This window comes from Macaca nemestrina, chromosome 16 (genome assembly GCF_043159975.1).
Source record: "Macaca nemestrina isolate mMacNem1 chromosome 16, mMacNem.hap1, whole genome shotgun sequence".
Lineage (NCBI taxonomy): Eukaryota > Metazoa > Chordata > Mammalia > Primates > Cercopithecidae > Macaca > Macaca nemestrina.
In genome coordinates, this window is record NC_092140.1 from 275,321 (window position 1) to 298,922 (window position 23,602).

At 59.8% G+C, this 23,602-nt stretch overlaps 1 protein-coding gene across 4 annotated transcripts in view; it reads left to right on the top strand.

Annotated features, from left to right (window-relative positions):
* The window catches only part of LOC105485231 (RAS p21 protein activator 3), a 124,104-nt gene that overhangs the window by 85,244 nt on the left and 15,258 nt on the right, over positions 1-23,602 (top strand). For all 4 annotated transcript variants that reach the window (XM_011747466.2, XM_011747467.3, XM_071080972.1 and 1 more), the window contains exons 8-20: positions 910-986; positions 3,838-3,942; positions 6,158-6,314; positions 6,843-6,991; positions 7,745-7,859; positions 8,925-8,999; positions 9,857-9,980; positions 11,571-11,677; positions 13,430-13,507; positions 15,266-15,343; positions 16,174-16,247; positions 20,734-20,840; positions 21,931-22,013. In XM_011747466.2, coding sequence (XP_011745768.1) covers positions 910-986; positions 3,838-3,942; positions 6,158-6,314; positions 6,843-6,991; positions 7,745-7,859; positions 8,925-8,999; positions 9,857-9,980; positions 11,571-11,677; positions 13,430-13,507; positions 15,266-15,343; positions 16,174-16,247; positions 20,734-20,840; positions 21,931-22,013 — 1,329 coding nt within the window. The remainder of the gene's footprint in view (positions 1-909; positions 987-3,837; positions 3,943-6,157; positions 6,315-6,842; positions 6,992-7,744; positions 7,860-8,924; positions 9,000-9,856; positions 9,981-11,570; positions 11,678-13,429; positions 13,508-15,265; positions 15,344-16,173; positions 16,248-20,733; positions 20,841-21,930; positions 22,014-23,602) is intronic.

Below are 23,602 nucleotides of genomic sequence, written 5' to 3' on the forward strand. Positions count from 1 at the left end.
CTTTGCCTCAGTTTACCAATCAGGAAGTGCAAGCTCAGAGGTTAGGCAGTTCTAGCAACGTGATTTTGGCGTCAGACCCTGCATCAGAACTTCGAGCTGAGAGCTCCTGAGCTAGCATCACTGCTGAGGCCCAGAGAAGGTGGGGCAGGGAGGGAGGCCGGGCAGGAGGGAGCCCTCCTTGTAAACGTGGGTGACCTGGTGCATGGCTGATGGTGGTTAAATTGGAACTCGAGGTGGTAACCGACTGTGGTCTCCTGGAGCCCGTGGAGCGGCCTACTGCTCTGCTGCAAGGACCCTGCAGGCTGGCGGCAGTGGGGGGCGGTCCCGGAGCCTCGACCCTTTATGCCTTCACTCCCTTTCTGTTCTAAGGAACCCACGGTGCAGAGGTGTCAGGAGGAAGGTAGCAGCGTCTTGACTTTCCGCCATCTGACGCTTCCCAGAGTGCTGGGGTCTGTTAGGGGCTGGCGAGTTTCAGGCACCACAGGCCTCACGCTTTTCACTTCCTGTTGGCAAATAGAGCCTTGAGGTGGGGCCGCTTCGTCTCCACGGCAGAGGGGGTCCCTCCCTCACAGGGTGGCAAGCCTAGAGCAGGTGCAGGTGAGGGACGTTTAGGTCCCTGGAGCCCGGCACCCATGAGGAACCGCTGGGAGAGTCCGGCAGTGGCTGTGAATGGCCTTGGGGCAGGTCTTGCCTGGGTCTGCCCCTCCAGGAGCTCTGTGAGTGGGAAATGCTGGCACTCAGGAAGCCGGGCCTGAATCCCGAATCTCACCTAGGGCCTTCCCGGTTGTGGCCCTTGAGTGGCGTGTGGGTAAGCGCAGAGGAAGTGCAGCCCGGGGCCTGGGTCCGCGTGGAGATACCCCCGCCTGGTGGCACCGCGGTCTCAGCGCTTTCTCTCTCCGCTGACTCCAGGTGACCCGGCCCTGTAGCTACAGCAAGAAGTCTCACTTTGACTTCGAGGAAGAAGACGTGGACAAGCTCGAAATCAGGTGAGAAAACCAGGCTCCGCGTCCCCGATTCGGCAGTTTTCACCCAAACTCCTCAGCTCTTTTGTTATTTGTTTCTAAATATAGGGTCATAGGTAGAAAAGAATTTCCATTTTCTTGGTAATTTTCACAACAGATGTTAGAAGCTGTAGTTGAAGTGACAGCCTGTGGGTGGTGTTAGGGCTCACCTTGCAATTCCTGCGAAGAGGCGAAGGCCAGAGGTCCGCATCCCTCCGGCCGAAAGGCTTCTTCATCCACCAGGAGCGACGGGGCACACAGGCTGCAGCTGTTCTTAAGGTCTTGTTCTAAGCCCTCCGCCGTCCATGGGTGCAGGCCTCACTCGGAGGTCACAGGCCTGGCGGGTCTGCACGGCGCCCGGCCCTGGCACTCCTGAGGCTCTCAGCTGGGTGGCCTCTGAGGAGACCCTGTCCCCTTTGACTCCAGTGAAATGTTCTCACCTGGTACTGGGTTTGTGTTTCCTGCGTGTGGTCATAGAAGCTGCATCGTCAGCCTTTGCCCTGGAGCCCCCACCGCCCTTTCCTGGCTCCTCAGCGCCTCCCATGGGAAACGGGGAAATCGCTTGCGGGTTCTCGCAGGTTGGGACGTGATCTCAGGTCCAGGATTTAGAAAGCCCCACGATCCGGCTGACTCAGAGGTCTGGGGAGGGCGGGCCCCAGAATGTGCTCTTCACAAACGCTGGTGGGTTCTCCCCTCCCGGTGAAAATAGGCTGGATTCCTGTTTCTTTTTGAACGTAGCCTCTGTTCCTTCTGTACCAACGAATGCCCCCATCCCCTGTGAAGAGGCAGATGAACCTCCCCTGAAGCCCCCGAACCTTTCCATGCTGGACAGAGAAGGAACGAAACGGCTCCCTCCTGACCCTCCCCAGCCGGCCCTGAGACCCCGAGCCTGGGATGCTCCTAAGCCTGGGATGCACCTGCTTTCTTTAGGTCATTTTGGAGAATGTGCCATCAAATCCCTGGTCACGCTCCCTCCCAGGGCCTGGCAGTGCCCCAGGGGGACCCTTACCGGGACATGTGGAGCCGGCGTGTGGCTCAGGCCCTACGGCTGCTGGGAGGCGTGGTTTTGTGGTTGAGAACCGTAGGAATGTCCCTGATGTTATCGGTCAGATCCGCCTCCCCTAGTTGTCTCCATCCTGAACCACAGAATGTCCCTGACGTTGTCGGTCAGATCCACCTCCTGAGGGGTCAGGGTCCTGAACTGTAGGAGTGTCCCTGACGTGGGAGTCCTAAAGCAGGGTTGTCTCCACCAACTGTCTCGGTTTGAGTCCCATTTTTAAATGTCTTGGCCTAAACCTTCATTTCCAGGCTTCACGGTACTGAGCCAGGGCCTGAGACCCTGGGCCGGGCATCAAGGAAGCCTCCCCAGGACTCATGCCAGCCCCACCACCAGCCCCTTTTTCAAGAGAAGGAAGCACCATCGTTGGTTCCTTTTTACACCAAGCTTTGAATTCAGGAGTGAAGTCCAGTTACTGAATTTTTTTAAAGCACACAAAACGTGTTTTAAATATTTCCTTTTTTAAAGGCAGATGCGCCTGCCTGGCCACTTGGCACATTTCCAAAGTCCCTGCGCAGATCAGCGGTCCCCTCTGTTCCTTCTGAAAAGAGCGCGCTATGGGTTCTTGTGCGGCCTGTCAGCCCTCCCCGGCCCCAGACGCCAGTGCCTCTGCAGGATTCGCAAGGGCAGCAGAATCACCGGCCTTCCGGAATCTTCTCCCCCTAGGGGGATGCCCCTGATGGCCACAGTGTGGTTAGACCTGCTGAGTTTTAGCCGCCTGGGTAGGGCCGGGCACGTGTAACTGGGGTTTCAGGCCCGTGGGTAGAGCTGGCCACACATGACTTCGGGTGTTTCAGGCATGCGGGTGGGTCCTGGCCATGAGGGACTGGGGTACAGTCCTGTAGACTTGTTGTAGCCGGGGATGCTGTGTGTCTGTCAGAATTTCACAGCCCCAGGTCTGAGGGGACACGTACCGTCCCACACCAGGACAGAGCATTAGTGGAAGCCGCTGCCGTGTTAGACATTAGCAGAAGCTTCACGATGCTGGGCCCAGGCTACTCAGGGAGATTCGTGGACCATGCTGTGGCCACGGTTCTCCCCCTGCTGTGGTGTGCGTGGCCCCTGAATCCACTTCATGCCCCAGGTCATAAGCGATCTGTGGACACAGGGTTCTATATTCAGGGGCAGGGCATTCACAAGCACCCAGTTTTGTTTTGAGGCACATTTTCATGTGACGAAAGCAGAGAGCCCCTGGCTGTTGAATCAGCCAGCCCATCCTCCATGGGCACCCTCCTCTCTACAGCCCAAGTTCTTCATCATCCCCTGCATTGATCCCTGCAGATGGAGGCTGCTGGGCCGTACGCTGGGACGGTGCGAGAGGCACACGCCACAGGCCCCTGAGGGTCTCACTTGCCCGCCGTGCACAGGCTGCTGACATTGGGCCTGTTGTGGGCAAAGGGGACAGATGGTGCTGGAGCTGAGAGCGGCAGCAGCCGCGTAGCTCCTGGGTGCACGCAGCGATGCCCGGCTCCCTCCTGGTGCAGAGCCTGGGATCATGTAGCTCCCTGGTGCACGGAGCGACACGCAGGCTCCTTCCTATCTAAGAGCCTTTTGCCTTCCTCTGCCTGCCCATTACCACTGGGAGACACTCATCTTTATTCCAAAACCACAGGCTGGTCTGATGTGTTTTAAACCTGCCCGGTGGGCTGAGCCTTGATGGAGACTCTGGGAGGCGCTGCAGGCTCCCCCTGCTCCTAGGGAAACAAAGCATGGCCCGTAATCTCTGCTTCACCCGGGCTGCCCGCTGTCAGCTAGAGCTGTACTGATGCCGTTTTTCAGAGTTGACCTCTGGAATGCCAGTAACCTGAAGTTTGGAGATGAATTCCTGGGAGAACTAAGGATCCCGTTGAAAGTCCTGCGGCAGTCCAGCTCCTACGAGGCATGGTAAGGTGACGCTGCGCCTGCAGACTTCCACATCTCTGAGAGCCACAAAAACACATGCTGCCTCTGAGTGGAAAGGCACAGAGGCCATGTGTGCTGGTCCTCGGCTGCGCCCGGCACCCGCCTGCTGATGAGTTTCTGCCTCACAGCAGGTGAGAAACGGCAGGTGAGGAGAGGCAGCAGGGATCACACTGAGCAGGGACTCACGACGGCTGGCACCTCAAAACAAGACAGGGAACGCTAGTGAAAGCGGGACCCTGAGCCACCAGCAGCTCGTGGGGTCTGACCCCGGGTGAAAGGGGGACCCTGAGCCACCAGCAGCTCGCGGGGTCTGACCCCGGGTGAAAGGGAGACCCTGAGCCGCCAGCCGCTCGCGGGGTCTGACCCCGGGAGGAGAGGGTATCAGCAGCTGGTGCAGGAGCCCAGAATGCGCACAGCGGGCCCTGCCCCGCGGCTGCACTCCGGGTCTTGCTCTGGGCCCTCGGCAGCACCTCCTATTGAGGGCGCATTACAGGGTTCTCCATTCCGCTCTGCACGTCTGGACCTCAGGGATCGGCTCTGACCCAGAACCCACCCCAGGGCATGACGTGTGTTGCTGCCTCCTGCTTTTCTTTCCTGTTTTCTCCGGGTGCTTGGTGTTTTGGTGGAAGGAGCAGGCCATTGTTTGATTTAACTTCCAGTTCACGTGTGTCCCTTAGCGACAGGCAGCTCCTGAGAGGGCCCGGAGTTGCGGGAGGCGTGCACTGCCAGGCGTGGACTGTGTGCCGCGGCCTAACGCCCCATGTGTCCCTCTGCCGTGTGTGTGAGGGCAGGTTTCCATCCCAGAAACTGAAACGCACGTGTCTTTTGATTCTATGAAGACGGCACGGGCACAGGCCCCCTGAGCTGAGTTAGGCTTCCTCCTACGCTGAGCGAACCCCTGGCCCGGGTAGCCAAGGCAGCCACCACAGACCCCAGAGAACCCCAGGGGGCTCATGCCTCGGACACGGGCTCCACCCACCTGACGGGGGCTCATACCTCAGACAGGGGCTCCACCCACCTGACGGGGCTTCGCGCCTCAGACACGGGCTCCACCCACCTGACGGGGGCTAATACCTCAGACACGGGCTCCACCCACCTGACGGGGGCTCGTGCCTCAGACACGGGCTCCACCCACCTGACGGGGCCCCGTGCCTCGGACACGGGCTCCACCCACCTGACGGGGGTAATACCTCAGACATGGGCTCCACCCACCTGACGGGGCCTCGTGCCTCAGACACGGGCTCCACCCACCTGACGGGGGCTCATACCTCAGACACGGGCTCCACCCACCTGACGGGGCCTCGTGCCTCAGACACGGGCTCCACCCACCTGATGGGGGCTAATACCTCAGGCACAGGCTCCACCCACCTGACGGGGCCTCGTGCCTCAGACACGGGCTCCACCCACCTGATGGGGGCTAATACCTCAGGCACAGGCTCCACCCACCTGACGGGGCCTCGTGCCTCGGACACGGGCTCCACCCACCTGATGGGGGCTAATACCTCAGGCACAGGCTCCACCCACCTGACGGGGCCTCGTGCCTCAGACACGGGCTCCCCCGACGTGACAGGGGCTTGTGCCTCAGACACGGGCTCCACCCACCTGACGGGGGCTCGTGCCTGGGACACGGGCTCCACCCACCTGAGAGCTGAGACTGCCTGGCCCACAAATCAGAGCAGAGAGGGCTCCTGGGTGACTGCATGGGGTAGAACCAAAGATGGAAGAGTGGCCGGGCAGGAAACATCGCCCACAATGACCAGGTGCCGAGGTGGCCTGCCAGGCTCACCAGCCCAAGGCCCCCACCTGTGGCAGCAGGAGCCACGGCACGCTGTGGTTGAAATAATTTTCATTTCCATCTGCTGCTGACATTGCCGGCCGTAGGTCTTCACGGCGAATCACTGACCACTTCTGCGCGGGTTCCCGGAAACCCGTTCCCTCCATGTTGCACCCCCCATCCCCCTCCGCGTTTCCCCCGTTGACTCCTGCGTCTTTGGGTCCAACACTTGCTTCCTGGGGATCCCCAGTGACCAGCTGTGCTGGGGGTCTTCTGTGGGGAATCCCAGGGGCTGCACTCGGGGGGGTCCTGCGGGATCACCCTCCTGACCAGTCAGCCTCAAGCAGGCAGCTGGGCTGCCCTGAGAGCTGCTCCTTGGCAGGTTCAGCCTCACGCCTCCCTCCGTGTGTCCCTCCCACCCAGGTACTTTCTGCAGCCCCGGGACAACGGTAGCAAGAACCTAAAGCCAGACGACCTGGGCTCCCTGCGGCTGAACGTGGTATACACGGAAGACCACGTGTTTTCTTCTGACTATTACAGCCCTCTGCGGGACCTGCTGTTGAAGTCTGCGGATGTGGAGGTGCTTGTCCACGCCGTGGCCTGTGGGTGTGGGCAGGAGGTGCCACCTGCCTGGGGCCCCGCCCCACGCGTTGCCCCACCCCAGAGGGCACCTCGTCCCTGAGGGGCCTTTCCCATGCCTCCCAGCCTGGCCTGTTTCCCGCCCAGATGCCTGGACCCCTTTGCTGGGGGCACTGGTCTGTCTGCAGGTAGAGCCGTGGGAACCTGGTGATGCTGAGGCCTCGCGGGGTTGTCTGAGGGGTATCCCCATCATCAGGGTCCCTCTGCTGACTCAGGAGCCGTAGAGCTGGCCGCATTTGGGGGTTGCTAGGAGGAGGTGCAGACGCTCCTCCAAGGGCCTAGCCAAGCAGCAGCAAATGGGAAGTTTTGGTGCTTTTGTGAATATATGTGTTTCTGTCTCAGCAAAGAGCCATATCTATTGTGGCTGGAAGTGAGACCCCAGCCAGGGTGGGGACAGGCCTCTGAGGGTCCCACACCCTGGGCCCCGGCACTGACCGGGCCCGGGCACTGACCTCGCCCCTCCCCGCAGCCCGTGTCAGCATCTGCGGCCCACATCCTGGGCGAGGTTTGCCGGGAGAAGCAGGAGGCAGCCGTCCCGCTGGTGCGACTCTTGCTACACTATGGCAGGGTGGTGCCCTTCATCAGTGCCATCGCCAGCGCGGAGGTGAAGCGGACCCAGTGAGTGCCCGCCCCGCCCCGCCCCGGGGGTGAGCGGCTTGGACCTGCTGCAGGGATGGCGAGGTCGTCGCTGGGAAGCACGTCCTGGCGCAGGGCTTGAGGGAATTCAAGTGTCCCCAGAAACCGTGTGGATTCGGGGTTTTTTCACAGACCCAGTTAATGATTCTCTTTTTTTCTTTGAAAGCCCCATTTGCCTTTGAAATCCCGGGTATAGTGAGTGAGTGGGGAGGGAAAACGGCTCCCAGGGCTCGAGGACAGCTCAGGTCCCCTCACTGGGGCACTTTGGGAGCCCATGAAAATGGGGCACGGCTTCCCTCAGGACCTGCTGAGCGCTGTTTCCAGACGCCTTATTCTAGAAACATCCGGCTGCGCCTGTGGCCACCGTAGCTGGCAGGAGGGGTTTGCTTCTCTGCTGGCCCTCGGATCCTGCCAGGGTCTGGTGCTCAATTCTCTGTGCAGGCACAGGCCGCAGAGGGCGAGAGGACGGGAGCAAAGGCCAGCCAGGCTCCTCCTGAGCTGGTGGCCACGCGGGCAGCCGAGTGGTTCCCTCTGGCATTGTTGACACAGGACGGTTCCATGGGCAGGGCCTCGAGCTCCTGGCCTAGTTGTGCTCCTTGTAAAACATCAGGAAGCCGACGGATGGGCGTGCGCTGACCTCACGGCCCACAGGCAGGTGCTCGGGGCCAGGCTCTGCTCCGACTTGCTCTTCCGCATCCCCAGGAGACAAACACTGTCCCCATCGCCATTTCCCAGGGACCCCAACACCATCTTCCGAGGAAACTCACTGGCGTCCAAGTGCATCGACGAGACCATGAAGCTGGCGGGGATGCATTACTTGCACGTCACCCTGAAGCCCGCCATCGAGGAGGTGAGCACGGGGCTGGAGTCCTCAGCATCGTGGGACACGGGGAGGACTTCCCCCGACAGGGCACTGCACAGGGATCCAGCCAGACCACGAGCTGGGCTTGAACGTCCGCTCCTCCAGCCTTGCTGCAGGGATGCTGATTCATTCGCTCTTATTGAGAGGAGGTTCCCTGTGTACTCCAGAACCTTCCAGATTCTCCCGAATCAAAACTATACATAAGAAAACCCACCATTCGCAAGAAAAACCTGGCTCTTCCCAGGGAGACCTTTCTCCACACGTCCTGCGGTCCCCTGTGTCTGGGCCCTGGCAGTATAGCACGTTTGAGCTGCACACCCAGTCCTCACCTGACCGTCTGATGCCCGCATGCCAAGGCCTCACCCCACCCTCTGATGCCGGCACGCCGAGTCCTTACCCCACCCTCTGATGCCCGCACGTGCAGTCCTCACCCCACCCTCTGATGCCACCAGGTTGTGCCCCCTGTTTACGAACAGCTTTGTAAACAGGCTCTTTGCAAACGTGAGAACATTTAACGCAGCATTCTGTTTTGCTCCGTGGCAAAATCACGGCAGCATTTTGAAGTGAAAATATTATTAAAGGCCTGCGAGGCCTGGTCTGTGTGGCTGGTGCACATCAGCACATCGCTCCCCGAGAAAGCCCGGCTTATCTGATTGTGGCCATGGACTGGGCCCCGTGCCTGGTGTTTGCACCTGACCTCTCACTTGTCCCTCGGCAGCCTGTGACACAGGCCTAGAGTGGCCCCCTTTCAGCCAAGGCTCGGGGCGACACCACCCCACGGTGGACCTGCAGTCCGGCATCACCATGCCCCTCCGTGCCTCACCACGCCCCTGTGTGCCTCGCCGTGCCCCTCCGTGTCCCTCCGTGCCTCACCGTGCCTCACTGTGCCCCTCTGTGCCCCTCCATGCCAGTGGCCGTGTTCGGGGAGCTGTTGCGGCATTTTGTGGATGAGGCTCAGGGTCTGCATCTCAGCCAGGCCTGAGCCCCCCTCCTCCCTCCCTGCCTGTGCCCCCGGAACCCACTCACAGAGCCTCGTCTTAAACCTCTCCCCAGATATGCCAGAGCCACAAACCCTGTGAAATAGACCCTGTGAAGCTGAAAGATGGAGAAAACCTTGAAAACAACATGGTAGGTTTTGTTCATGAACGCAACCAGGGCCAGTCACCTGCTTGGGGTCTTTCAGCCGGTGGCTACCTGGAAGCTCTGACTCATCCCATGACCCTGGTTGGGGTGGGCGCAGGACCGGGCGTAGGGATACCTGCCTCGCCTGGCTACAGTATGCTGGCTGCACTGCTGGGAGGCCACCACCTTTGGCCTGACCTGTGTGCCCAGCTCTACTTCCCCTGGGGTGTCCCGGCCAGCTCTGCCTCCCCTTGGGGATCTGGTCTGCACACCCAGCTCTGCCTCCCCTTGGGGATCTGGTCTGCACATCCAGCTCTGCCTCCCCTGGAGGGTCTGCCCTGCACACCCAGCTCTGCCTCCCCTGGGGCGATGGCTCCTGCCCCCGCCTTTTCCTGGGACAGGATGGCCTCCCCGCCTCCCCAGGCTGTCCCCAGAGCTGTGTCCCGCATTTTAAAACAAAACTCTCTGATGTTGAACTTGCCCCAACATTTTAGTCACTTCACATGATACGTGTTGCAGACTGTGCTGTTTGGTCATCTTTGTATGTAAATGACCAGACAGAGCTCTTGCCTCGGGCAGGCACGTTCTAGTGAGTGTCTGTTCCCCACTCAGTAAACAAGGGGAGCGGACGTGGCGCCCCGAACAGGGTGTAGTGATTTTCACACGTGAATCGCCACAGCTCCCAGCACAGATTTCCAGGGGGTGGCTGTTCACACGTGTCTTGCTTCTGTGGCTGCCCTGCGCCCGCCCTCAGCCCCTCCCCACGTGCCCCTCCCCACGTGCCCCTCCCTGGGTGTGTCCTGGTGCTACACGCGCCTGCGGGCAGCCTCGACAGTGGGTCCCAGTGCCGTATCCCGTTGCAGGAGAACCTACGGCAGTACGTGGACCGTGTCTTCCACGCCATCACCGAGTCCGGGGTGAGCTGCCCGACCGTCATGTGCGACATATTCTTCTCGCTCCGGGAGGCAGCGGCCAAGCGCTTCCAGGGTGAGTGCCCTGGACACCCTCGTGTTGCTGAGAAATGGCCACAGCCCCGTGCAGGGTGACTCCCACCCAGGCAGAACCCCCAGCAGCCCTCGCTGGACTAGAATTGTGGGGGCATGAGCCCCAGTTCAGAGGGTGGATTTTTCCAGGGTTTTGTGCCTGGGCCAGTGTTCCCCAGTTTCACAACCGCAGTGGTCTCGGGGAGCCCCAGCCCTGGAGTTCCCGTCCACAGTGGTCTTGGGGGACCCCAGCCCTGAAGTTCATGACCGCAGTGGTCTCGGGGGGCCCCAGCCCTGGAGTTCCCGACCGCAGTCGTCTGGGGGGCCCCCAGCCCTGGAGTTCCCAATCTCTGTGGTCTCGGGGGGTCCCCATCCCTGGAGTTCATGACCGCAGTGGTCTCTAGGGGGGCCCCCATCCCTGGAGTTCATGACCGCAGTGGTCTCTCGGGGGGCCCCCATCCCTGGAGTTCATGACCGCAGTGGTCTCGGGGGTCCCCAGCCCTGGAGTTCATGACCACAGTGGTCTCTTGGGGGGCCCCCATCCCTGGAGTTCATGACCGCAGTGGTCTCGGGGGTCCCCAGCCCTGGAGTTCATGACCGCAGTGGTCTCTCGGGGGGCCGGGAAGGCCGGCCGGGCTTTGTCAGGTGAATTTTCCTGATGTGGCCCCCCGGGTTTTCCCAGTGGTTTCTTTTTGTTGGGGCAGGGCCCAGAGTGGTGTTGGGGGTTCTGCCTGCCCGTGTCTTCGAGGAGTCAGGACCCCTGGGGGAGCTGCCCCTTCTTCAAACCCCCAAGCTAGAGATCCCCCAGGGACCTGGGCATCTGGCCCCAAGCTTCTCAACCTTGCCGACCCTCGAGGAGGCGCCTGCACCTGCCTGTCTCCTGCGATGCTCGAGGCCCCGCCGGGACTCAGGCTCTGGGGCTGCTGAGAGGCTCGGCGAGGGCCCCGCTGCCTGGCTTCTCCCTTCCTTGCGTGTCCTGTGGCCTCAGGACGGCTGCAGACACCCCCAGGGTGGCCATGGCCCTGCAGAGCCATCCACGCTTCTGTGTCCCCAGAAGTCAAACGCTGTCCCCACCCGTTTCTCAGGACATCAGACAGCCCTGGCCCAGGGGCCCAGGGGTCTCAGGGAGGCAGTTCCCAAGCACTTCCCAGCCCCAGACCCACTTTGAACAAGGTGGAAGTGAAGAGATAAAACACATCCTCTCACCCAGATGAGCACAGACCACCGTGGAATGAGTCTGTGACAGGCACCAAAGGTGCTGCGCTGTATGGTGATGATGAGAGACGGACAGAGACAGAGAGAGAAAGAGAGAGAGACAGACAGAGAAAGACAGAGAGAGATAGAGAAAGAGAGACAGAGAAAGAGAGATGGAGAGAGGGAGAGAGAGAGAGAGAGAAAGAAAGAGACAGACAGGGAGAGAGATAGAGACAGAGAAAAAGAGACAGAGAGAGAGATGGAGAGAGAGAGATGGAGAGAGAGAGACGGAGAGAGACACAGGTGGAGAGAGATCCAGGACTGTGGCAGGACTTCCCCGCAGACCCTTGGGGGCCGCTGTGCCAGAGGGAAAGGGCCACCCCGCCGTTGTCTCCCGCAGGTGACCCGGACGTCAGGTACACCGCAGTGAGCAGCTTCATCTTCCTGAGGTTCTTTGCGCCTGCCATTCTCTCCCCCAACCTCTTCCAGCTCACGCCGCACCACACGGTGAGTGACTGGCTGAGGGACCGAGGCTTTCTGAGCCGCCCTGGGACTGCAGCCTGGGTCAGGGCATCTGTGTGGCTGTGGGGGCCGACCCTGTGGAGTGTGGAGTGCGTGGGGAGTGTGGAGTGTGTGTGGAGTGTGTGGAGTACGTGTGGGGTGTGGGGAGTGTGGAAGGCGTGGGGAATGGGGAGTACGTGTGGGGTGTGGGGAGTGTGGAAGGCGTGGGGAATGGGGAGTACGTGTGCCGTGTGTGTGGAGTACGTGTGGAAGGCGTGGGGAGTGCGTGGGGAGTGTGAAGTACGTGTGGGCTGTGGGGAGTGTGGAAGGCGTGGGGAATGGGGAGTACGTGTGCCGTGTGTGTGAAGTGTGTGGAGTACGTGTGGAAGGCGTGGGGAGTGCGTGGGGAGTGTGGAGTACGTGTGGACTGTGGGGAGTGTGGAAGGCATGGGAAACGCGGAGTACGTGTGCCGTGTGTGTGGAGTGTGTGGAGTACGTGTGGAGTACGTGTGGGGTGTGGGGAGTGTGGAAGGCGTGGGGAATGCGGAGTACGTGTGCTGTGTGTGTGGAGTGTGTGGAGTACGTGTGGAAGGTGTGGGGAGTGTGTGGGGAGTGTGGAGTACGTGTGGACTGTGGGGAGTGTGTGGACGGTGCGTGGGGAGTGCTGGTGGAGTGTGTGGACGGTGCGTGGGGAGTGCTGGTGGATGTGCCAGGTCCCAGAACGTCCTCGTTGCAGCTGGTTCACCGACCTATTTAAGCTGTGTATGTTCTGGGGGAATTGAGACAACATCACAAAAGCAGTGGACGGTTTGACCAGGGTTTAGCTGCTGGTCACCGCCGTGCTCTCCTCCCCTGCCCATCGCATATGGAGTATTGATGATCGGCGTATCATCCGTGTATTGAGTCAACAGATCCCTGTTCAGCAGTGATTTGCTCCAGGCCCCAATGTGGTTGCTGGGGCCGCGGCTCTCAGGGTGCAGGGATCTGGGGTGACCGTGTTGCATGTGCAGGTGGCAGAGCTGGAAGGAGATGGCCAGGGCGAGGGGATGTGAGGAATGGCCCATTCCCCGGCACTTTTTTTTTTTTGAGATGGAGTCTTGCTCTGTCACTCAGGCTGGAGTGCAGTGGCACCATCTCAGCTCACTGCAACCTCTGCCTCCTGGGGTCAAGCAATTCTCGTGCCTCAGCCTCCCTAGTAGCTTGGATCACAGGCGTGTGTCACCATGCCCAGCTAATTTTGTATTTTTAGTAGAGATGGGGTTTTACCATGTTGGCCAGGCTGGTCTCGAACTCCTGACCTCAAGTGATCCACCTGCCTCGGCCTCCCAAAGTGCTGGGATTACAGGTGTGAGCCACCAAGCCTGGCCCTCAGCACTTGTAAGTTGAACTTTCAAACCTCATGAAGGCTGAGATGAGCCCCAGGCAGGGCCAGGAGACTCAGCACCCCGAGACTCAGCACCCCAGAGCCATGACCCCGCCTGATGCTTTCGACTTTGAGACGCATCCAGCATGCTGGGCCAAGAGGGTGGGTCCCCACGGTGCCATCGGATGCTGCCTGCGGGACGGTCTCAGCAGGTCCTGAGACTGGGATACCCGCCTCCTCCAGTCCTGTCTGCGTCGCTACCCGTGTCTCCGCAGCTCATGCACAAGTCACAGCAGCTCGGAGGTGACTCCTGTATTTCGTCCCCTGGGTGACCTGAGACAGTCCCAGTATTTCTGTAAAGCTGACACAGACCTTTCTCGCTCCCGCCTCCCCAGGACCCCCAGACGTCCAGGACGCTGACATTGATCTCCAAGACCATTCAAACCCTCGGCAGCCTGTCCAAGTCCAAATCTGTGAGTCTCCGTTCTTCTTTTTCTCTTCTTAGGGACAACTGATTCTTTTCTCTTTTCAGTAAATACACATGAAAACCTCCCACATTTGAGAGTTAGATAGAGATCGAGAATCAGAGCTGGCACCACATCCGCTCCTGAAGCCCAGGACCCCAGCGTCCCCGTCCCGCCCACCTCTCCCCTCCCAAAGTGAACCCGTGACTGTTTTCGGGAGCCTGTGGCTCCTCACTGGCCCTGTGGCAGGAGCAGCCTCTGACCTGTCAGGTGTGGGACGCGGCCAAGCGGACCGGGCAGGTGGCCTGACCTGGGGCCTCCTGGGCATCGCAGTGCTCCCCCACCACGCGGCCCCCTCCTCCCCACGCGGCCCCCTCCTCCCCATGCAGCCCCCTCCTCCCCACGCGGCCCCCTCCCCCACCACACGGCCCCTTCCCCCACCACGCAGCCCCCTCCTCACGCAGCCCCCTTCCTCCCCACGCAGCCCCCTCCTCCCCACATGGCCCGCTCCTCCCCACGCAGTCCCCCTCCTCCCCACAACCTCCTCCCCACGCAGCCCCCTCCTCCCCACGCAGCTCCCTCCTCCCCACACGGCCCCCTCCTCCCCACCCAACCACTGCCTCCCCATGCAGCCCACTCCTCCCCACGCGCCCCCCTCCTCCCGGGGCCCCTCTCTCCCTGGGGATATGAACCTCTGTCCTCCATCCTCCTCCCTTCAGACCGGATGTGGTGCCGCCGGGCTGAGGGTCCCTCAAGTGTCTGCCCCCTTTCCCCGAGAGCACCTTGTGTGTTTGAGGGGGTTAGAGCTGACATTCGAGGGGTGCCGGGGACTCATGGTGGGGCCCGAGGCTGTCTCTGCAGGGGCCTGGCCAGGGCAGGTTGATGCCTTCGGGCCCCCTGGGGCTCCGTCTGGAGAGGGCTGGGCCGCGGTGCACAGATGCCCCAGCCTCCAGCTTCCCTGTTCCTGGTGAGGCCCGGGTGGAAATGAGGGCTTTGGGGAGCAGGGGCCCCCACTGGAGGAGCAGCCGCCTTGAGACAAACGTTGGGCTTTTCTGAGTCCGAGTGAGTGGAGGACGAGCCGCACCCGCAGGCAGGCCAAGGTGGCCGACCGCTCTTCCCCACCAGCCAGGCCCCACTCTGTGGGCTGGAAACTCCGTAACAGGCACCTGTGCCTCCTCCAAGGTCTGCACCAACCCCACCTCATTTCCCAGCCAGGGAACCGTGCAGTGACCTCAGTGTGGAAACGACAGGAACTTGGGGTCGAGCCTCAGGAATGGTGGCTGCAAAGGGCCCCCTGAATCCCTGGGGTGCCTCCACTTCCCCATGTGACAGAGCTCTCTGCCGCCTCTTCCCACCTCAGAGCGGCCCTTATGCCCCACGGGCGAGAGACGGGCGTGGTGGCTTCGGGACCATGGCCCATGACTGCAGGTCTCCAGGCAGCCACCTCTGGGCCCCAGCGGACCTCTTCGTGAGCCTGGGACCCAGGTGTGAGGGGCGGCCCGGGGCCGGGACAGAGTCACTGATGCCAAAGGGCGCTTGGAGACCTCACGGGCACTGGCAGGTCTGATGGTCTTCGTTGGTGCCTGAGCGATTTCTGCAGTTCGTCCCCTGGATAGCCCTGCAGGCTCTCACTTCCCCAGTAGCACGGGGTTCTTCTCCTGTTATCGTTATTTAGGCTTGAGCAGTTCCTGCCTCTAGCTTTTTCAGATTTGGTCCGGGAGCCGAGGTACTTCAGGCTGTTCCCAAGTGATCCCTGTTTCATTTTAGGCGAGTTTTAAGGAGTCCTACATGGCTACATTTTATGAATTCTTCAATGAGCAGAAATACGCTGATGCGGTGAAGAACGTAAGTATCGACTCCCCGTCCGACAGCCGGTGCTGTGCCCAGGAGACAGAGCTGCTCCTTTAAAATTGAGATGGAACCCACATGACACAGACTTGGCCATTAGCGATTTTAAACAATAAGGGCGTTCGCTGCCCAGATAGCCCTGTCCCGAGTCCTGGGACACCTCCTCCTCCGGCAGTCAATAAACTCTTTGGCGTGACCACCTTTGGGGCCAAGAAGGGGTCCTTGCCCATCTCGTTCTGTGTCTGAGACCTCCAGACGAGGGCGCGTCCCACCTCAGTGTGTGTGGCGGCTGGACTCATTCCAGGCTGCAGTCGTGGAGCCCTGGGGCCGCAGACTCAGTGTCAGGAACACCGTGTATGGGGGACATACAGACCCAGGGCTCTGCTCTTACCCACTGTCAGGAACGCCATGCGTGGGGGGAACGTCCAGACCCAGGGCTCTGCTCCTCCCCACAGTCAGGGACCCGTGGGCCTCGCTGCTGGGACCCAGATTCCCCACTTAGAGTCCCCCCGGGCGGCCTCTGGAGATGCAGGTTGATCCCCAGGTGTTGCCTGAGCTTCTCACCTGAGATCTCCCTGGCAGAGCCGGGGCTGGGTGGCACAGTGGGGGGCAGAGCCGGGGCTGGGGTGGCACAGTGGGGGGCAGAGCCAGGGCTGGGGTGGCACAGTGGGGGGCAGAGGCCCCTCGGCCCTCAGGGAAGGACTTCCCCAAGTTCTGTCTCCACTGGCATCCGAAAGGAGGCAGCAGCCGCCGACGCTGTTGTCATGAGAGCCATGCGCGTCGGATGTGTGGCTTCCTCCCCGTGACCCGATTTCTTCCTGTGTTAGTTCTTGGATCTGATTTCGTCCTCGGGGAGAAGAGATCCCAAGAGTGTCGAGCAGCCCATCCTGCTTAAAGAAGGGTAAGGCGGCGTCCGGCAGGGCAGGAGGGGAGAAAGGGATGGGGGCCCCCAGTCCCCTGAGCACCCAGCACATTCCAGAAGGTTCCCTAGTCGGGGACAGCCTCCTCCCTTGCTGGCCAGCAGCCTTGCGATTTCTGTACCACTGGCCGCCTCGTCCACACCCACACTTGGGCCGGCCTTCCCTCCGGGAGAACCAGGGTCAGAGGGGACGGCCCTGGGAGCCTGGCCCCTGCGTCTTCAACCTGGGACCCCTCCACCGCCTTCTTGCTGACCTTGGACGGGGTTGTCTGTGCTCCACGGCCACCCCATGTTTCTGGCACAGGCCTGTCCTCCCTCAACCTCCACCCAGTGGACCCTGGAGCGTCAGAGCCCATCATGCTTCCTTACATAGATGTTGACACATCTGCCCATTTCCTCCAACCCCGTCCTGTGGCCTGGCTCTGGCTCCCGCTCCCGCTCCCGGTCGGGGCTTTGCTCTGCTTGGTGTGGCCCATGCTCCTGTATTTTTATGTGTTTGCACACATTAGGGGCACAAATGCAGTTGTATTGGACGGGGCTTTGAGTGTAACCGTCACCTGAACAGACACTTTGCGCCCACTGAGTAATTTCTCGTTCCTCTCCCACTCTTACCTCCCACCCTTCCGAGGCCTCAGTACGTGTCCCAGAGCGCCCCGCCCTGCCGTGTTTAGCTCCCGCGTACCAGTGAGAACAAGGGGCATTTGGCTTTTCGTTTCTGAGTCATCTCCCTTAAGATAACAATCTCTAGCTCCATTCATGTTGCTGGAAAACACGATTTCCTTCTTCTTGACAGCGGAGTAGCATGTTGTGGTGTATTTATGCCACATTTTGTCGCTCGTTGGTGGACACGTGGATTCCGTGTCTGTGCTATTGTGAGTGGTTCAGTGGGAAACGTATGCGTGCACGTGTCTTTATGGTAATTGCTCCTCCTTTGTGTGGGATTGCTAGATCGAATGGCGGCTCTGCTTTTAGCTCTTTGAGAAATCTCCGTGGGTTTCCTTAAGCACTAATTTCCATTCCCCACAGCGTGCAGGCGCTCGCGTCCTCCACAGCCCTGACAGCGTCTGTCATTCTTCCACATTTTATTTGATCACAGCCATTCTGCCCGGCGTGAGCTGGGGTCGAGTGGCTCTGTTCTGCCTGACGTGAGCTGGGGCCGCAGGTGGCTCTGTTCTGCCTGACATGAGCTGGGGTCAGGTGGCTCCGTCTGCTGTGAGCTGGGGTTGCGGGAGGCTCCGTTCTGCCTGGCATGAGCTGGGGTTGCAGGAAGCTCTGTTCTGCCTGGCGTGAGGAAGGGGTCAGGCGGCTCTGGTTCTTATTCCTCGGGTGATAAGCCACGCTGGGCTTTATATCGTATGCTTATTGGCCATTTGTCTTCTTCTGAAAAATGTCTATTCCCGTCCTTTGGCCACTTTTAAATGGGTTATGTATTTTTTTATTTATTGGTAAGCTCTTTGAGTTCCTTCTGAATTGTGGCTATTGGTCCCCTGTTGGATCTGTAGTTTGCAAATATCTTCCCATTCTGCAGGTTGTCTGTTTGCGTTGTTGGTTATTTGTTTTGCTGTGCAGAAGCTGTTTAGTTTAGTTAAGTCCCATTTGTCTATTTTTGTGGTTACTCTGTTAGAGCCATTTGCTCAAACCTGGAACATCCCTGGGTCACTGGTGGACCATACCCCAGTGGCAGCATTACTTACGTTGCTATTTTTCTTAAAATCACTTTCATTTAACTTAATCATATAATAACCAATAGCATTTGTAATACACACGTTTCATGTTAGAAATGCAAAATGTTTGTTCTTCGGTGCCATAAGGAAAAATTAGCATTTAGACAAAAAGTTCTTTTAGTGAGGTAATTTTTACTTTCTGCAGAAAGGGTGTCCCTCGCAGATGGAATAATGGCGAGGGCACACATAGAATAAAGAGATGCCGGAATATTGATTTCTTACGCATGAGGTCCTATTGTGTGTCCTGTCTCCATTGGCTGGAGCCAGACCTCACAATCTAAATTACAACCTGACTGGCTAATGATTTAAAACTTTTTTAAATAGGTAGAAAAATAATAATATTTTTAAATAAGGAAGGGGCATAGGCTGTGAGCTGGGACATGCCTATTAGTACGTCTAACACAAATATCTTGGTTAATGTACAAGGACACAGAATGTATTACAAGCCTGTGGGCATGTCCAGCAGCTACATAGGATAGAGCTTAGTTAACAAAGAGTTATTAGCACAAAGCAAGGAGACTTGAAGGAAGTTAGCTTTAAAAGAAACTATTATTTCTAATATGATTTATTATTTAACAAGAAACTTTGAGGAGGAACTTTTTACTTTCTACATTTCATAAATTCACAACTTTCAAAGCAACAAATATTCATCCTATAATCCCTAAAGCAACACAGGACACTCAGGGCTTGTGTGCCTGACGCTGAGAAGCTGCTGTAGATACAGGTTCAAGGACAAGCACCTCCCAGGTGCCCTGGACGCAGCTGCGGCTCCACCAGCTCCTTCCAGCAGCTGCACCACCTGAGACTCAGGCCAAGGTCCTCAGGACCCTCGAGTTTCCGGTCCCCTGGATCAGCCTCTCCTCCGGCACCGCAGCTCTGTCACGTCCTCAAACCCAGGGCCGCCCTTGGTTGTACAAGCGTGGGCCGTCCTGAGGCCTCGGTTCTGCTGTCTCAGCCCTTGGTGGCAGGTGTGTCTGGCCATGTTCGTCCATGTGTGGAGGTGGTGATGACCATGGTTCCTGAGGGCTCACTCTGTGCTCCCACACCTCTGTCGTCTCTTGGGGCTGTGTGTCCTCACCCACTGGGACACAGGACCGGGGACGGGACCTCCGCAGTGCGGCCTGTGTTTGCTGAGTTGAGTTGGCCTCACCCACTGGGACACAGGACCGGGGACGGGGCCTCTGCAATGCGGCCTGTGTTTGCTGAGTTGAGTTGTCCTCACCCACTGGGACACAGGACCGGGGACGGGACCTCCGCAGTGCGGCCTGTGTTTGCTGAGTTGAGTTGGCCGTGGCTGTGCGGGGCCGAGTTGCTTTCAGCCTGAGGCTTCCGGCTCAGCCGTGGCTCCTGCCTGCCCATCCCACGCACGATGGTCCCGGTTAGAAAACTGACTCCTGGAGAGCCAGGCACCCAGACCAGAGCTGTGCAGTGAGGAGCCACCAGCTTCTCTCCACCTGGCACTGCCTCGACCTGGAAACCTGCATATAAAATTCACATGCAGCCTCATCCACTGAAGGCCCTCAGAAAGTTGGGGTTCTTAAAAAAATCCTAAAGCCAAACACATTTATAACAAGACTACTACTCAAATCTAACTGCCGCGTGGTCCAGAGTCTTGTCAGAGGCGTCCTCTTGCCCTCAAGGAAGCCGGCACCCCGTGGAGCTCTCAGTCCCCCCAACCCGTCTGTGTGGGCCCCGCCCTGCACGTCCGGCTGCGTCCCGCTGGTCCTCCACAGCCTCCGGGGCTGACTTCCTGCCTGCGAATCCCCGGAACGAACGGCGTTCTGCATCCGCTGCTTGTGAACTACGCTGTCCCAGTGGCTCCCAGGAGCTTCCACACCCTCCCATGTGCGTCCGCAGCTCTCTGGCCACATCTGGCTGTGTAGTCGCCCAAAGCCCCTCATTCCGATTTCTGAGTGTGCGTCTCCCCCGCCCACCTCCCCATCCTGTCTCTCCAGCTTGGCTGCTCCTCCTCAGCTTCCACCTCTGTCCTCCAGCCACTCTGTCCGGCCACTTCCTTCTCCTCCAGCTCGGCCACCAGTTCTGGTCAGGGACCCCGTCCGGCAATGAAGGCCGAGCCTCAGAGGGCCCTGGGCTGCCAGGAGGGCGTTGGAGGACCCTGCCTGGGGCAAGGCCTAAGGTCGTCCTCGCTGAGGCCTTGCATCCTTGGTGGCCGTCCTGTCTCCGGCTCCCCACATCTCCTGAGGACGTGGCCCAGTGGCGCCTTCTGCCACAGCAGGGCTGGCCCTGAGGGGGGCAGGTTTGGTCTGGCAGAGGCACCGGGGCGTGACTCCTGCACACCACAGGTGCGGGTTTTGTGGGCATCTGCTGCCCGCCCTGCCCCGAGCCCGCTGCCCACCCTGACCCCTGACCCCAAGCCCGTGGCCCACCCTGACGCCAACCCCTGACCCAGAGCCCGCGGCCTTGGGTCCTCCGTGGGAGCATCACGTGTTGGCGTTTCCGGCGGCACCGCTGTTGAAAGTTCAGTGTGGGAGGCGGGAGGGTTGGAGATCTCCTGAAACCTGGTGCCATCACCAACTGGTGACTCAAAGCAGTCAGCGCTCAACTTTTCAAAGGAGAGGCATTGCCTTCCAATTTTAATCTCATCACTCGGAGTAAAATGATAAGATACTGAAAATCCACTGCCCGACTCAGGTCTCAGAACGCAGAACATTGGGGGATGTGGCTTTGCGCCTGTGCAGGGGTGTGGCTGAGGCCCGGACCTCAGCCCCATGCTCTTCACACAGGCTCATGATCAAGAGGGCGCAAGGACGGAAGCGCTTTGGGATGAAGAATTTTAAGAAGAGATGGTTTCGCTTGACCAACCATGAATTTACCTACCACAAAAGCAAAGGTAAGGAGCAAGGCCGCGTTCCTGGGCTCCCGCTGGAGCGTGCTGGGCCCTGGGACTGAGTCTGCTTTTCACGGGGAGAACTGAGGGGAGGAAGGATTTGGTGCTGCTGGCACAGCCTGGGGTCGCAGTGACCCAGAGCCCTCTGCTTGTGGCTCTGCCTTCAAAGATCCCTGAAGGGGTCTTTCAGACCTGCTGCTGTAAAGTGAGGGAAACCTGCTTCCCCAGACAACCAGTAAACGCAGAGCCGACCGCATCAGTAAGGTGCTTTTCCGTCCACGTCCCTTCCTCCTCTGGTTGCCTCGTCAGGGCTAGGGTGCTGCTCCCCCAGGTAGACGGGGCTTCCCACCACCTCCTGCCCCCCGCTGTCAGATCTGCTGGCTCAGATCTGGATTAGGAAATATCGAGCCGTTTCTCCCTACGAGAACGGGGACGTGTTCTGGGGACAGAGCCTGAGGCCACGGCAGCAGTGAGGATGCGAGGATTGGGCCCAGCCTGGGTGCGTGGCAGGGCTGGGTGGGTCCCAGGCCCCCTCAGCCTCCGCACCTGCGGCCTGTCAGTGATTCAGCCATCACGCCCAAGGAGAGGAATGCGGGGCACCTCCTCGTGCTCAGGGCACCCCAGCAGAGGCCCCCTGAGCTGAGATCCCCCTGCCGGCAGAGACCCCCAGCAGAGAACCCCTGGCAGAGATCCCCTGGTAGAGACCCCCTCAGCAGAGACCCCCCTGAGCTGAGATCCCCCCCAGGCAGAGACCCCCCAACAGAGACCCCCCAGCAGAGACCCCCCGGCAGAGATCCCCTGGCAGAGACCCCCTGGCAGAGGCCCCCCCAGGGAGAGACCCCCGGCAGAGATCCCCCTGGCAGAGACCCCCCAACAGAGACCCCCCGGCAGAGACCCCCCGGCAGAGATCCCCTGGCAGAGACCCCCTGGCAGAGACCCCCTGAGCTGAGATCCCCCCAGCAGAGACCCCCCGGCAGAGGCCCCCCCAGGGAGAGACCCCCTGGCAGAGATCCCCCGGTAGAGACCCCTCAGCCCCACCATACCCCAGCCGGGACAGCCCGGCCGCACCTGCCAACAGCCTTCCCTGCCGCAGGGGACCAGCCCCTCTACAGCATTCCCATCGAGAACATCCTGGCCGTGGAGAAGCTGGAGGAGGAGTCTTTCAAAATGAAAAACGTGAGTGTGGTGCCCCCAAGCCTCTCTTTCGAGTTGAGGCCTGGCCAGGTTTTCTCTGTTCTCTTCCCGTGCCTGGCCCAGGGCTCACCCTTCCCCACCCTCTGCGCTCCAGGCTTCTCAGTCTCCGTGTTACTGGGGGTGCTCACCAGGTGCTGGAGAGTTTATGTCGGAATCTCGCATCAGAGCAGCCACACTCTCCGTGTCCCGGGTCACCAGGGTGGGGTGGAACCTGCCGGAAGGTGGGGCCTGAGCTGCTCCAGGGGACGTCCCCCGCAGGGTCCCCAAGGTCAAGGTGCCCTCGTCAAAGCCATCCCAGAAGCAGGCTTGGGACCGTCTGGAATTTCTTTTGGAAGCTTTTTTATTTCGATATAATTTTGAATTTATAGAAGTTGCACGAGTAGAACAAGCACTTTTCACACACGCTTGACCCAGACCTGCGTGTGGCCTCGTTCCCCAGTCACATTAATTCCTTCTCCCTCCATGGGTCCTGCCCGTGCTTTTCTGAACAGTATCAACGCTTCTGAATGTTTCCCACAGCGCAGACCCCGAAACCACAGCAGCCGCCCATCGTGCGTCACCGGTGCGGCCACGTTTGCGTTTGCCGCCGTCTGGTCCCATTCCTCCGGCTGTGGTTTCTTCCCCTCTGGATCTAGTCCACACTGCATTCTGCTGCCCCTCGGTCTGGCCGACTGGACACTCCCGGCCTTTCTTTGTGTGTCGTGGCCTTGGCATTTTTGAGGCGTGCAGGCCTTCGGTTTTGTGGACGTCCCTCCCTGTGGGTTTGTGCCGACGTGGCAGGTTCTGATGATGCATTTTTGGCAGGAATCCCCTAGAGGTGTCCGTGGCGTCGTCATTGTGTGGTGGCCTCCCAGAGTCAGCCGCTGGCCACGTTCTCCCCAGTGACTCAGTGCCCCCGCCGTCCATGCCATCCTGAGGCTGACCCTGTACCCTGACACGTGCTGGCTGGGACGAGCCTCCTGTGCCCCGACTGCAGCATCAGGGCCGTAGAACGGTTGCAGGGAAGGCACAGTCCCTGGGCCTCGTGCCAAAGTCAATGCACGTTCCTTACCGTGGGCGGAATTCTGCTAGCGTGTTATTCACGGGCAGTCCTGACAGATCCCGCGAAAGTCCTAAGTTTGTAGAGTAATTTGAAGAGGGTGTGGGAAGAGGAGGATTGGGAAGAGGGGGAGATGGGAAGACGAGGGTGTAGGCTCAGTGCCTGTGACTGAGGGGACGGCCGGGACCCGGCCCTGAGACCATCCCTCGGAGGAAGCAGTGTGGGAATGTCCTGGAAGCACCTCCAGCCTTCACGTAGATTCCCAGTAATTCCCTCGTTTCAGCCGCCTGTTCCCAGCTCTTCGTTCCCTCTGACTTCCTCAGAGCCCGATTCCCCTGGGGCCACTGCCAGGCCAGACTCTCACCAGCTGGGGAAACCTTTCTGAAGGCTGCTCCTGGAGGCAGGGCCAAGCCTGGGATGATGGCCGGGATGCCCTCCATGGGAGATCACAACCATGCATGAGGGTGTCCAGTCCGAGACCTGCACACGTGTGCCAGGTGCGAGGCAGGTGGCTCCTGGCCTCTGTAAATAA